A 13,543-nucleotide genomic window follows, 5' to 3' on the forward strand; every position below is an offset into this window, starting at 1 on the left:
GCCATTCTACTGAGCTCTATATATTGGCTCCCCCGTAAGTGCCTGAGATCAGGGACTATGGTGGCAGCTGTTCCTTCTGTTCTTCTCAAACATACAACATGGAACACAGCTTGAGGCCCACAGGATGCCCTCAAAAAAGGCAGTTTTTGATGGTTTACTATGTAGCAGGCTTATCGTGTGCATTCAGTGGTTTACTTTTCATGGTTTAATCTGGCTAATTTACATTAGGATTTTCATCTTTGTTTTACAAAGGAGTCAATTGAATTATGGAGATATTATGAAACGGGACCAAGTTCCTGAAGCTAGTAAAGTAATGATGCTGCATTCAAACCCATGAAGAGCTTCATTTCATTCCCCTCAAATTGTCTTCATTTGAAAGTTCCTACTAACACCACTTTCAAATTGAGTGTGGAGCCAACGGTCCTGGCCTTTGGACTTCGGTGGCACTTTCCCTGACTGTAGAGTCCTGGAGCGGCCATACGTTCTAAGCTGAAAACTGGACATCTGGGACAGAGCAAGCTAATCCTCATGAATTTGTTCATTTTTCTGAGTCACCTCTGAAAAAAATCAATAGGGTTGCTTTTATGGCAAAACAAGAAAATTGTCAAGACATTTTATAAAATAATAAGTACGTGGGCTGTTTGAGATTAAGAACAAATTATAACTATTAAAATATTAAATAAAAGAAATGAGGGTCTTTTCAGCTACTGGAGATCTTGGTTTTTATGCTACAAGCTGCTCTCCAAGTTTGTTCCTAGGATACGGAGACATGCTATCAAAAGCAGAACCAGATACTTACTTTCACTTGCAAGGCTGGCACTGGCAAGTTCATGATCTGAGGGGAAATATATTTTCTTACCTAGAAAAGAAACATGATTAGAAATGATATCTCGAAGGCAGGGTTAAAAAGTGCCCAGTAGCAACTCAGGGGCCTCCAAATCACCTGCTCCTCAGTTTGTGGACACTTGGTATATTTTCTCTAAGATGCTACAAAAATAAGAGAAGCTTCTGGCAACCTAGGTCTCATTCCTATCTTACAGGCTGCATTCCTGATTAAGGGTCACTAACTTCCTGAACAGATCCTGAACCATCAGTCACTGATTAATATGACTAATGTCAACATTAGTAGTGGAGTGTGAAGAGTTTGTAGCAGTTGAGAGTTTAGTGATAAACATTTGTTCGAGTATATGTCTACAGAGTTTGGAGACTAGGATGTCTGCATTATAGTTTCACTGTGATGTACCTGTCATAGTATAAGCTCACTAAATATTTGCTTAATTGGATTTGAACTATATACAGTTATGTTTGGGAGGTGATAATTTGAACCATCTGTGTTCTAACTGTTGAACAAGGCTCTGCTGTGTATGCACAAGGCATATATACAAACACAGTTGGCCTAATTTTCCCTCTGAATCTAATAGGAGCAGATTTTTGAAAAAGAGTACAGGGGTGGGAATTTTCATAGGTTTCCCAAGCATTACATTTTTATTATTTACTCCTTTTAAATATATTCTTAATCAAACTCTGGAAATGATGGAGTGGTATTTTAATGAGAAATTTGTTTTCTGCATTAGGATGGAACACAGTACCAGACATAGAGAGGTTATGCTGAACAGGCCCTTTGTGTACTATATACTTAGTTTAAAGGCAATTTCTAGCAATTTCTTTCAGGCACGGGATACTAGAACCACAGATATATATGGACTAGGGAGCTATAAAAGAAAATTCACCCAGAGTAGAGAATGCCAGAGGACTCAGACTTGGCCCAATCAAACTATAAAATATATATTATTACCAACATTTCATACGAAAGGCAAATCTTGTAGCAGAGTGGTTTGCTCTTTTGCTTTAAGTATACCTCAGGCCAATTCTTTCCTATTCTTTTACAAAGAAGGGAGTATTGTTTTGTTTTGTTTTTGATGGGTATTTTGCATCTGGGAGGCACTAATTAAATGTTTGTTGAGTGAGTGAATTAAGGAGTGTTTTAGTTCAAGGGGAGGGGTGATGGTCAGGGAACAGGAACCCCAAGGAAAACAAGCAGGAGGACCTCAGTGTGCAAGCGCAAGCCACAAGCAGCCAGGCACTGTGATGGTCTCTAGGCAGCAATGGGGCTGCCTCTACAGTCATTTTGAATTTTACTGTGTAGAGCAGATGGCTGGTATAGATTGCTGTTGTTTTTGCCCAGAAGCCTGGCATCATTGCAAGTTGCCAACCTGTTTGGAGGATAGAGTTTGAGTTGGTAGGTATGCCAGAATTCTTGGTTTTACAAATGGATTATTTGGTGGCTCACAGTGAGGTGAATGCAGGGTGAATGCAGACCCTACAATTTTAGGCAGTAACACATCATTTTTCTAGAATAAGTCCAAGTCAACAGACTTGGTGAATATTCCTGGCCAAGTTCATCTGGCTGGCTCTCTATATGACCCTTTAGTCATTAGAATGTTAATGTCAATGAAGCCTAGTGAAGATATATGGAACATTTATGCAGAACATTCTGTCCCTCAGAAGCCCCATGTCCGGAGTGGCAGCAATTAGTCTTGATACCCAATCTTATGCCAACTCACTCTCAACCCCAACCAAACAGGGATAAGCCTCCAAATATCTGGAGGCACTTTCTTACAGTGGGCCGAGCTGGAAGGCAGGTTGAAGGGCAATTCCGAGCTTCCGGCTATCTGGGCAGAGCTGCAATCCTCCCACATGGCAGATTGCTGAGGCTGGGCTACACATCTATCTTGCTGGAGGAGAGTCAGGAGAGACTCATATTTCTCATCAGGCGGGGTCTCTGGAATCAGGTGCCCAGCAGAGAAGGCATGAGCATAGTCAGGCTCTGAGGAACTGGGGCTCTCTGGGGAGGAGAAATGCCACAGCTCCTCAGGCTGAACAGAGGGGCTCCCAGTCAGGGACATTGAATACTGATCCATAGACATGGGATCAAACCCGTTCATGCCGTAGCTGGTGGCATCATCTACAAAAGATGTTTCTGGCTCTGGCTTTGTCCACTGAGAAGAGAAACGCCACTGATTTGGAGGCATGTCAATATCTAGGAAGGAAAAATTTAGAAGACATATTAGATGTTCATTTATTGTTTTCAAAATGCAAGTAACTTAATATTTTTCTGGTTAATACATGTCATATTTTTTAATGTGAAGAAAATGTAGAAAAGGTAAAAAAAAAAGTCACTCTAATTATAATATCCAGAGACCACCAATATCCAGCGTTAGGTGTACTTTCTAGGATTTGTTTCTATTCATGTATGCATTGTTTTCATATCACAAGTTGTTTTTAAGGCTGCTTTTGCATCATTAAAATATTATGAATATCCTCCCATAGCAATGAATTGTGCCAACACCAGTTTTTAAAATGGCTGCACAGTATTCCATCATAGGTAGCAATGTGACTAACAAACACAGTATTTGTGGGCAGCTCAGTTAATTTTGTTTTTCAATTATATTAACAACACTGCAATGAGCACCTTTGTATGTAAGCTTTGCACCCTGTCCAACTAGGCCCTCAAGGAAAATTTTCTAGAAGAATTGCTTGATTAAAAATGATTTGTGTTTGGTCGTTGCTGTTGTGTGGTTTTCTTTTATAGCTGGCATTTTGAGTACACAGAATAGGAGGACTCCACAGAACTTTATAAAGGGTGTAACACTTGCCTGCGTCAGTCACTTACACAAGTCTAGGGGTCGAAACTCCATTTTCAAGATGGACCTGGGGCATGGGGGTATTATAAGACTGGACCAAATTAGCAAAGTAGGTTAGCCAAGTAGGAATCGAAGCTGGATTGATAAGTGATGAGGTGGGGAAGTGGTTGCTTGGACCTCTTTCTACAAAAGCGATATGTTCAAGATCAAGCAGTAACTCGGTTTCTTCTTGCAAAGTTCTTGTGGACTAGCTAATGGGGTTGGAGTTTCCTTTGGTCTCAGAGACACTAATTCTAATTGTGCCTATAATAGCAGCTGAATCTGAGTTCTCAAGAAGTTTAGAATGGTTCATGACACAGATGGATATTTTCCCCATTCTCAACACCCACTCAGGCAAGAGAGGATGAGGGATGGAGCTCTGACAGATGATACTTAAAGCCTGAAGCCTCTCATCTATCAAAGATAATGAAATGGGGAGGGGTGTGCATGGGTGTAGAGACAAAGGGAGATTGGAAGGCTGGAGAGGCTGTCTGGTCTCCTTCCTCTCCACATGTGCCTCTCCTAACTCTCTTGACTGTTTAATTTGCCTGGATTTTGGACAAGATAAAAATGTCTGAGAAGTCTGCCCAGTGATACTGGAGTGCTTTCACCCACCACCATAGCTTTTCATGTCATACACATGATAAGGAGGAAAAAGCCTTAACCTATGCGGCAGATACATTCTGCCCAACATTTCATATCGTTCACAATGAGGAATGGGTGATAGCTGGCCTCTGGTAATGGAACCAAAAGCAAGGAAACATATATTAAGATTTGTTGCTGGGGATGAATGCTACTTTTGAAAACTGATTATCTGCAGGCCAGTAGCAATTCGGGGCACTATATAGCACAAATAGACTGATTAAGCTGACAGTATAATCATTGTCCATGCTTCAAATTCAATGAGGGTACTTCATATCCTAAGCACAAATTAAAAATAATGTGTAGCCTCTGACAACTGGGCAATTTCCATCTAAACTGGCCTTATAATCTCATACATATGGCGTAGGTGCTGAATGCAGGGTCCTAGTGTGCTTGGAATATTTCTATTAACTGTTTCCCTTCCAGAATTATGACTGAAATGTTAAGGGAAGTGGGCGGTGTGCCACTGTTCAAGGTTCCATTTGGTTACTGAGTGCGCCAAAGCACAGTTTAGATGGGAGCAAGTGAGGAAGTGCAGAGTATCCCAATCCTAAATTCAATAGTAGGCATTGGGTAGCTTTGGGAAAACCATCTTCCCAGACCAGGCTTGGGTGTTGGTGTCCCATGGGGTGGAGACCCTGAATTTTGGTAGGTCACCCTTTCTCAGGCTCCTTAGGCCTACTGCTCCCACAACCACAACCATCTACCCCATAAACCAATGAAGGTATCCTAAACCACAGCCTGGACTGGCTTAAGGTTGCTGCTGCTGCTGCTAGAAATGACCCTGGTGACACTTTCTTATCCAAGTTTTTCCTCTTAGTTACCTCTGGAGATGAGATAAGAAGCCTTAGGAAGACTCTGCTGCCTTCTAAAATACCAAACTACATTAATGAATGGAGAACAGGTAAGGAATACTTTGGTTCTGGGACACTTGGGGCAAGTTGGAATTTTTTTTTTACTAGAAATACAAAATGCTTCCAATTCCACATACTCCAACTCTGAGCATCTAGACCCTGCCTCTTACTCCCATCCATGCCTCTAGAATTACTGAGGCCTCTGGTCCCAAGTGAGCCCCTGTTCACAGAGTCCTAGTCTCCATTTCCCACTTCACCCTTTTTGGGTGAAACTCACAGGCCATTCCCCTCCTCCTAAGGAAACCCAGAGACAGCACTCACATCTACCTATATACAGCTCTGAGAGCCCCCAGAACCCTCTAGAAAGCATCTCTAGGCACTAAAGAGTTTGCTTTCCACCCCCAACAACTCTCTCTCTCCTCCCTCTCTCTCCCTCTCTCTCTCTTTCTCTCTCTCTATTCTTGCATAGTGGTCCTGCCTTATTCCAGACAAGTCACCCCCTAAGAAAGGCTCTCTCTGAACTTCAAATCTAAAATTTGTTATCCTGCTGTACTCTGTGACTGTGCTATTTCCTTCAAAACAGTAATCCTAACCTGTAATTTCTTCATTTATTCATTTGTTCATTTATTCATTCACCACTTATTTTCCCCACCAGCCAATAAGCTTTGTGAGGACAGATCATTTCTCTTTTGTTTACTATCATATCCTCAGGAACTCGCATAGTGTCTGGCCCTCACTAAATATTATTCTAATGAATGCATGTGTGCATGCACTCACATGTACACATGCATGCTTACACACACATGTACACACAAACATGTCCACACTCTCAAAACACATGCGCGCGCGCGCACACACACACACACACACACACACACACACACTCCTTGACACTAAATCTTTCTATACTGAAGAGAGCAGCATGAAAAGTGGTTAAGAGCATAGACTTTGAAAGTCAGACAGGGTTGGAGTCCCATCTCAGTTCTGCCACTTCCTAGCTGTGTGAACACTGAGCATGTTACCTCTCATCTTAGATCCTCTCAGGACTTTTGTGAGGTTAAATGAGACAATCCACATAAAGAGCTTAGCACAGTGCCTGGTACATAACAGATACTCAATAAGTGATAGCTGTTGCTGTTATTATTATTAATCATTGCTTTGATTTGTAAACCCAGGTTGGGCTCACATTCATAGGCTTCTTTCCTAGTTTGCAACTCCAGGTAATCAACCTAGGGAAAAACAAAATGATAATGTAGAGGCCCAAGGAGCCTCCCTGCCATTAGGGCTGAGAATCAAGGAGAGAAAGGGACTGAGTATTAAAAAAAAAAAAAAAAAAAAAAAAAAATGGCACAATCAAAAATAACCTTAAGGAAAAATGAAAAAAAAAAAAACAGAAATAGCAGCAGTATTTCAGGGCTGATGTGGAGGATGGAGTAGATACTGGCTCTTAAAGAGATTTCAGAAATCTTTGCTCAGTGTGTGTCCACTCCCAAGAAAGAATACATCAGAGGTGGGCATGAATGACTAAATCTAGAACAGCTTTTGCTTATTGAGCACTTACTATGGAGCAGGCACCTCTTTAACACTGCATACATGATCTTATATGATCCCCACAGCAACCCAGATGAGAACCAGAGTGGTTAAAGTAACTTGCCTAAGGCCACACAGTTAGCAAGTGGTAGAGCTATCTGATTCCAAAACTCATGCATGTTCTGGCTATGCCTCTCCAGCATTGCAAAGAGTACAGTAATAAGCTGGGCACTTTCCCACACTACTGGGGTTGGAAGGATAGCAGATGAGCATAACATTTCTGAGAAGCAATTTCTGACAACAGTGTATGTTAAAACCTTAAAATTTGTGTGTATCCTTCGATCCAGTCATTGTGCTGATAGCAATTTATTTTAAGGCTATAATCAATGATGGGTGTAAAAATTTATAATATAGCATGTATAATATAGCAAAAGATTGACAACAACCTAAATGTCCAAAAGCTTTAATACAGCTATAAAAAGGATACTCTTGAGCTATTAAAATGATGTAGTAGAACATGTAATGGCATACGATTATTGTCAATTAAAAAAATAATTACAACCTGTTATGTACAAAATGATGTTATGTTGTAAAGCTTACTATGTGTGCATAGATGCACAAATGGTTTTGTATCCTGATTGCTTATCTATGTTTTCTAAAATTTTCAAAAATTAACACATCATTTTCATCATTAGAAAAAGTTATTTTTTAGTAAAAAGTTAAGAAACCTCTTGACTCCGTGAATCTGAGTCACAGTTGTGAAACACCAATACGTAATTGCCTGATTTCCTTCCATCTATTGTTTCTTCTTTTCTTCCTTGTCCTCTCTGTCTCTGCCTTTCATAAAATCCTGCTTTGTGATGAAGTTGAAACCCAGAACTCTCAGAACACATACCTGCATCTTACACCATGAAAAGTCCAAACTTTGGCCTGCTCAATCTGCACACATTGACTCTCCCTTGTCTGCCTTCTTTGTATTATATTCTTTGTATGAGCCGAGGTGAAAATAACACTGGAGACAGAGGGACAGCTTACAGGAGACAGTCCTCTTTTAGGGCACTGGGAGGGCCTGCTCAGTCCCACCCCCTCCTTTATTCACCTCCCCGGGGTACCTAGTCTTTTGATGATTACTCAGATTCCTTTTCCCAACTGAAAATGGAGATGAAATACAGGACATGTGCTAGTATTTGAAAGTGGCTAAGAGCTCAGGATCTGGAATCAAACTGATTTGGTTGTAAATAGCCGCCCCTAACTAGCTGTGGAATCCTAAACAAGTCACTTGACTCTGAGCTTTGGTTTCCTTGAGCACAATGAGAGTTAAGCAATAAGTTGGTGTAAGGATTCAAAGAGATAATCCATGTGGCATCCCCTAGCAAGGGGCCTGGCTCACAGGATTGTGTGCTCAATAAATGTTAGCTATTGTAAACAGTATTAGCAAGTCCTTATGGGCATTATTAACCCTCTCATTAGGGTGTTGTTAAGGTCTACAAAGGCAGGACAGTGAAGTAATCAAGAGGCTGGCTCTGGAATCTGACTGACCTGGATTTCAATCTCTATCACTCGCTTGTTGTGATTCGCTTTGTCACTTACTCTCTCTGGGATGCATTTTCCTCCTCTGTAAAGTGAGGATATGAATACCCATTGTAAAGTGGTTTTGTGAAGTACAATACACATGCAAGAAAATGCACAAGTATGAAGTGCGCAGCTGGAGAATTTTCACAAACTAAGTTATGAGCACCCAGGTCAAGGAATAAAACATGACAGCCACCCCAAAAACTCCCTTCATGCCCCCACCCAGTCAGTCACTAACCTCCCTTTTCCCTGAAGGTAACCACTCTCCTATCTTCTAACACCATAGATTCAGTTTGCCCATCTTTGCCCTTTATAAATCACTGAAATGACTGCAGTAATTGTAGCCTGGTGTCTGGCATCCAATATGGGCTCAGTATATGTTGGCACAGTTTCCTCTCCCTGACTGGAAAGGAAGACATCAAGTTGTCAGTGTTCACAAGGGCCATAAACAACTAGCATGAGTCTATCTCATAATATTCACACTAAAAAAGAAATCCAGAGTTTATTCCTCACTCTTACTAGATTACGGAGGAGGGGAGAGAGGAGCTGAGACCCTTGAGACCAGCTATAAAAATCCTCTGGGTCCTCAGGTGTACACTCTCACCTTCTCAGCAGCCTTTGAACAATTTTGTCAGGCCTGGGGTTGGGCTCGAGGCCACATAGGAAGAAATCAGGGTGGAATATGCACTAGGACCATGCCACTCCAAATGGTAACTACTGAAGCCTCTCAAGTTATCTACTTTGAAATTACCAAAGTCCTTTTTTCTTTTTTCTTTTTTTTTAAGGGAGATTAATTTAAAGATACCTTCAGCTTGTGTTTTCTGAAGTACGGCCAGTATAAATTATACATAAGTAAATAGAAAAATAGCTTTGATTTTGGAAAGGCAGCCAGGAAATTTGATGGCATTTCCTAGCCACATAGGTCTGTATTTGGCCTTTGCATATTTGGCTTGACAGGGTGCCCTTAGAATGTGGCCCAGTCGGCGCTGTGAGCCCATGAATGCAAGCCTGTTCTAGGCATGGCTCAGGGTCTGAGAGGATGCACACAGTAAGAAATGGCCACTTTATGAATTTCCCACTATTTTTTAAGCTGCATGTATCTCATATAACACCTCCAAGTGAGAACCACTGGGGGACCATTTTCTTTCATGAGGCCCTCCCCTGAGGCAGCAGAACTTCTGAGAAACTTGACTCCTAACTTCAATAAAAGAGAGGCCTTGAGGAAGACAGGCTCTCTGCTTCATTTGCGCAACCAGCCGAACAAACATTTTCCTAGCCCACACCATGCTCTATGTGGGAGACATCCTCTTAGTCAAGGGAAATGTGAGATTCTCACAGGAAAAATGCAACAACCAAGAAGGTAAGTAGAAAAGAAAGCTGCCTCTCTGTTTGGCCTGCAAAGTCTGGCTTGGGCAAAAAACATGGCCATGTCCGTGTTCCCTTAGTGGGCCAGGACTTTACAAAATAGAGTGAAGTCAAAAGGCATGGGAAACAGCTGCCACACAGTAGAAGCCCCTGGAATATTGGAGGCTTACAAGAGGGGCCTGCTGCTCTGTGATCTTAATGTTTCGAATGCAGGCACTCATATCCACTCTAGCCATTTAAAAACACATGTCAAGCTTTGGCATCACCACCACAAAAATAATTAACATGGCACTTACTATGTGCCACTGGACATGCATTATCTCATTGACTTTCTCTATAGTTAAATAATACTAATTTTAGAAATGAGGAAACTGAGGCACAGAGAGGTGAAACAATGTGCTTGAGATCATATTGTTAATAAAAAATGGAGTTGGCCTGGCCCCAGATTGCCTGATTCTAAAGCTGTACACCACATGATGCTCCCTCTATACAGTGACTCCATCTGTGGCACACAAGCAATATCCTGTAATTCAAATCACAATCTCATTCACTCAAGCAATATTTATGGAGCACCTTTCATGTGTCAGGCATTGGAAAGCAGCAGTTAACAGACCGAGTCTCTGCTGCCATGGAATCCAGACTCTAGGGGGTAGGAGGAGACAAGAAAGAAACACATAAATATATAACATACCTAGTGGTGACAAATGCTAAGAAGAAATAAAACAGGATAAGACAGAGGGTGACAAAGTAAAGATTCTATTTTTTAAATAGATTGTTCAGAGAAGCCCTCTATGAAGAGAGGACATTTGGATGGAGACTTGAATGGAGAAAGGGGAAAATCATGTAATTATCTGAGAGAAAGAACATTTTTGGGAGAGTGGAAAGAACATGCAAAGGGCCTGAGGCAGGACTGTGCTTGGCATGTTCTATAAATAACGAAGAGGCCAGACTGGAGTGAGTGAGATGGAAAATTGTACAACATGAGATCAGAAAAATAACAAGGGCGCAAATGAGGTCGGACCCCATTAAAAACTTTAGATTTGATTCCAAGTGAAATGGGAAGCTATTGGAGAGTTTTGAACAAAACAGTGCTATGATATGACTTTAATTTTAATGGTATCATTCTGATCACTATCCTGAGAATAGACTGCAGGGGAGCAAGGGCAGAAGCAGTGAGACCAATTAGGAGGCTACTGCAAAAATCCAGAGGGTAGATTAGATGATGGTTTGTCACACCAAGGCAATAGCAGTGGAGATGGGGAGAAGTGGTCAGATCTAGGACATATTTTGAAATTAGAACTTACAGAATTTTTCAAAGGACTAAACATGGGGTACGAGATAAAGAGGAGTTAAACATGACTTCAATTAATTACAAGGATGCAGCTCCCTTTTACTGAGATGGGGAGACTATGAACAAAGCAGGTTGAGGGGGAGATTAAGAGTTCAGTTTGGGACCTGTTTTGTTTGAGATTCCTATTAGATGTGTGAAGTGAAGGTATCAAGTAGGCAACTTGATAGACAGATCTAAAATCCATTCTGGACTAGAGCTATGCATTTGGAATTGATCAGTATATAGATGGCATTTAAGACCAAAAGACTGGAAGAGATCCCCTAGGGAGTAGGTTTAAGATAGAGGAATTGTCTGAGACCTGAGTCCCCCAAACATTTAGAAGGTAAATAGAGAAGACCATCTAGCAAAGGAGACTAAGAAGGAGAAGTAACCAGGGAGATAAGAGGAAAACCAAGAGTATGATGTTATAGAATCCTAGTGAAGGAGGTATTTCCAAGAAGAGGGAGCAATCAACTACAGCAAATGTTGCTGATAGGTCAAATAAGATGAGGACAGCAAGGACCATTGGATTTGGAAAGTGGAAGTCACTAACTAACCTTGATAAGAGTGGTTTCAAAGAGTGATGAGGATGAAAGCCTGAGGAGTGGATTTTAGAGAGCAGTGGCGGAAATAAAGAGGACAGAGTATACATGGACACCTCTTTTGAGTTTTGCTGCACAGAAATGTGTCAACAGTTTGAGAGTTGGTTTTATGTCAGGTTAGCTTTTACCAAGCAAGCAGGATAGAGGAAGTGAGGGACTATAGATGGATAATACTTACAAGGGAGTGACTGGAATGAATCCAAGCCAATGTATTCAGATCTAGATGAAAGAGTCAAAGAGCCAAAGAGCGAAAGATGGCAGACTTGTCTGTGCACGAAAAGCCTGGGATTTTGACCCTTCTGAGGAGCCAGATAGATGTTCTGAATCCCATTTACCACATACCAATTCCCCAAATGACTCAAGATCAGTAATTCCTGCTCCTGCTCTGAAGTACTCGGTACACTCTTAGATATCACCTCCCCACTTCTCCACCCACCTCTTTGTGCCCATTTAAACAATATCTTCTATAGCATCTCCTTTAGTATGTGCTGCCACTACACCTCCTTCTACATGTTTACTTAACTCAGAGCTCTGAGAAGATCACTGTCATTTTCTGGTAAAAGAATTTCTAGGAAAGAAGTAAATTCTGCAAAGGTGAGTATAGATATCTACCAACTTCTGCCCAAACCCAAAGAGCAAAGACAGAGTGATGGTGTCTGAAAACAGGTGATCTCTTCCCCTGCAGAGGCCCCACTTGGAAGCATATACATCCTCTAATGAGAGCAAGGGATTCAACGTGTGTGCTCAGCAACTGCAAAAAAGAGCTCCTAAAAAAATCAATGAGACCTTGGTCTATTTGCACATTTCAAAAAAGGTGATGAGGAACCTTATCAACTCACATCCAGCTGGCAGAATGACATCTCCATTAGGCACAGCAGGCACAGACAGTGCCTAGGGCCCATGAATACTTTTAGGTGCCTATGAAAATGTTTTAATTTCTTTTAAAATTGGAAGAAAAAATAAAGATAATAATGATGATAAATATATAAAAATGAATCCAGCTTGGGTTATATTTGTTTTTATACCAGTGCAGCCACAAAATGTCCTTTTTCATATTTTTTATGGAAGAAGTTGGCCCATGAAGGCAAAAGTGTCTGGGATCCATGAAAGCAATACTGCAGCCCTTGCCAGCTTAATTTTTATGTCTTTTTTCAAACCTGGATATTTTGATGAGCACATTTTGACACAGCACTTCAAATAATGTTTTGAGATGTAAGAATGCTTTAAAAAAATTACCAAATAGTATATGCAGTAGACCCTCCTGATACTGTTAAGGGTGAGGAGAAAGATGTAGCGAAACTTCATCTACTTCTTTCTGGCCCTGCCTCTGATCACCAGATTATCCACTATTAGTTGAGGAGTCTGCATGTACCTACATGGGACACACTTTTTCATATCACAAATACTTTGGTGTTTCTGCCCCTGTTAGGCCAGTAGTAGTAGTAGTAGTAGTAGTAGTAGTAGTAGTAGTAGTAGTAGTAATATTGATAATGGTGACAATAGAAAACAGTTGTGGTGCTCTGATTGTGTAGTGAGCAGTGAACCCAGCATTTAACACAATTGAGGAAACAATGAAATAGGTGGTGATTTGATTAAACAGTGTTCATTTTCACATTAAACTTCTAAGAAAGGGGTGGCAGCTTCTTACCAGACAGTGTGACTTGCCTTCAGCAAATATACACATGTCTAAGTGCATTAAAAGCAGCAGAGAACCATCTTTCAGTGACAGGGAATTTCAGCCTTCTCCCTCTCAACATGCTTACCATTCCTCAGGACCACATCTTCACTCTGGCTCAAGGGGCTCAATTCCTGGGGGTTCTTGATATTGCTCAGAGCTCTGGAGAAGTGTTCATCCACTACGCTGCTGATGTCCCCTTGGAAATAGGTGAAAAGAACACACCGGGAATTCCACTCAGTCTTTATAGGCCCCTGCATCTGGGAGGCACTCGTCTTCATTTCTTCCAT

At 41.2% G+C, this 13,543-nt stretch overlaps 1 protein-coding gene across 1 annotated transcript; it reads right to left on the bottom strand.

Moving 5' to 3' along the window:
* Nucleotides 1-357: 357 nt before the first annotated feature.
* On the bottom strand, nt 358-13,543 carry VGLL1 (vestigial like family member 1). Its single transcript, XM_006924206.2, has 4 exons — nt 13,342-13,543; nt 2,565-3,040; nt 800-859; nt 358-504 (listed from the first exon to the last, which is right to left on the bottom strand). The coding sequence occupies exons 1-4, from the start codon at nt 13,541-13,543 to the stop codon at nt 358-360; spliced, it is 885 nt and encodes a 294-aa protein (XP_006924268.2).

Source organism: Pteropus alecto, unplaced genomic scaffold (assembly GCF_000325575.1).
Source record: "Pteropus alecto unplaced genomic scaffold, ASM32557v1 scaffold139, whole genome shotgun sequence".
NCBI classification, from domain to species: Eukaryota; Metazoa; Chordata; class Mammalia; order Chiroptera; family Pteropodidae; genus Pteropus; species Pteropus alecto.

Coding starts and splice junctions, on each gene's coding strand:
- VGLL1 (XM_006924206.2), bottom strand. CDS start 13,543: ATGGAAGAAATGAAGACGAGTGCCTCCCAGATGCAGGGGCCTATAAAG. Junction 3,041..13,341: donor AGATGTGGTCCTGAGGAATG/GTAAGCATGTTG, acceptor TTTCCTTCCTAG/ATATTGACATGCCTCCAAAT. Junction 505..799: donor TGCCAGCCTTGCAAGTGAAA/GTAAGTATCTGG, acceptor GCTCTGTCCCAG/ATGTCCAGTTTTCAGCTTAG.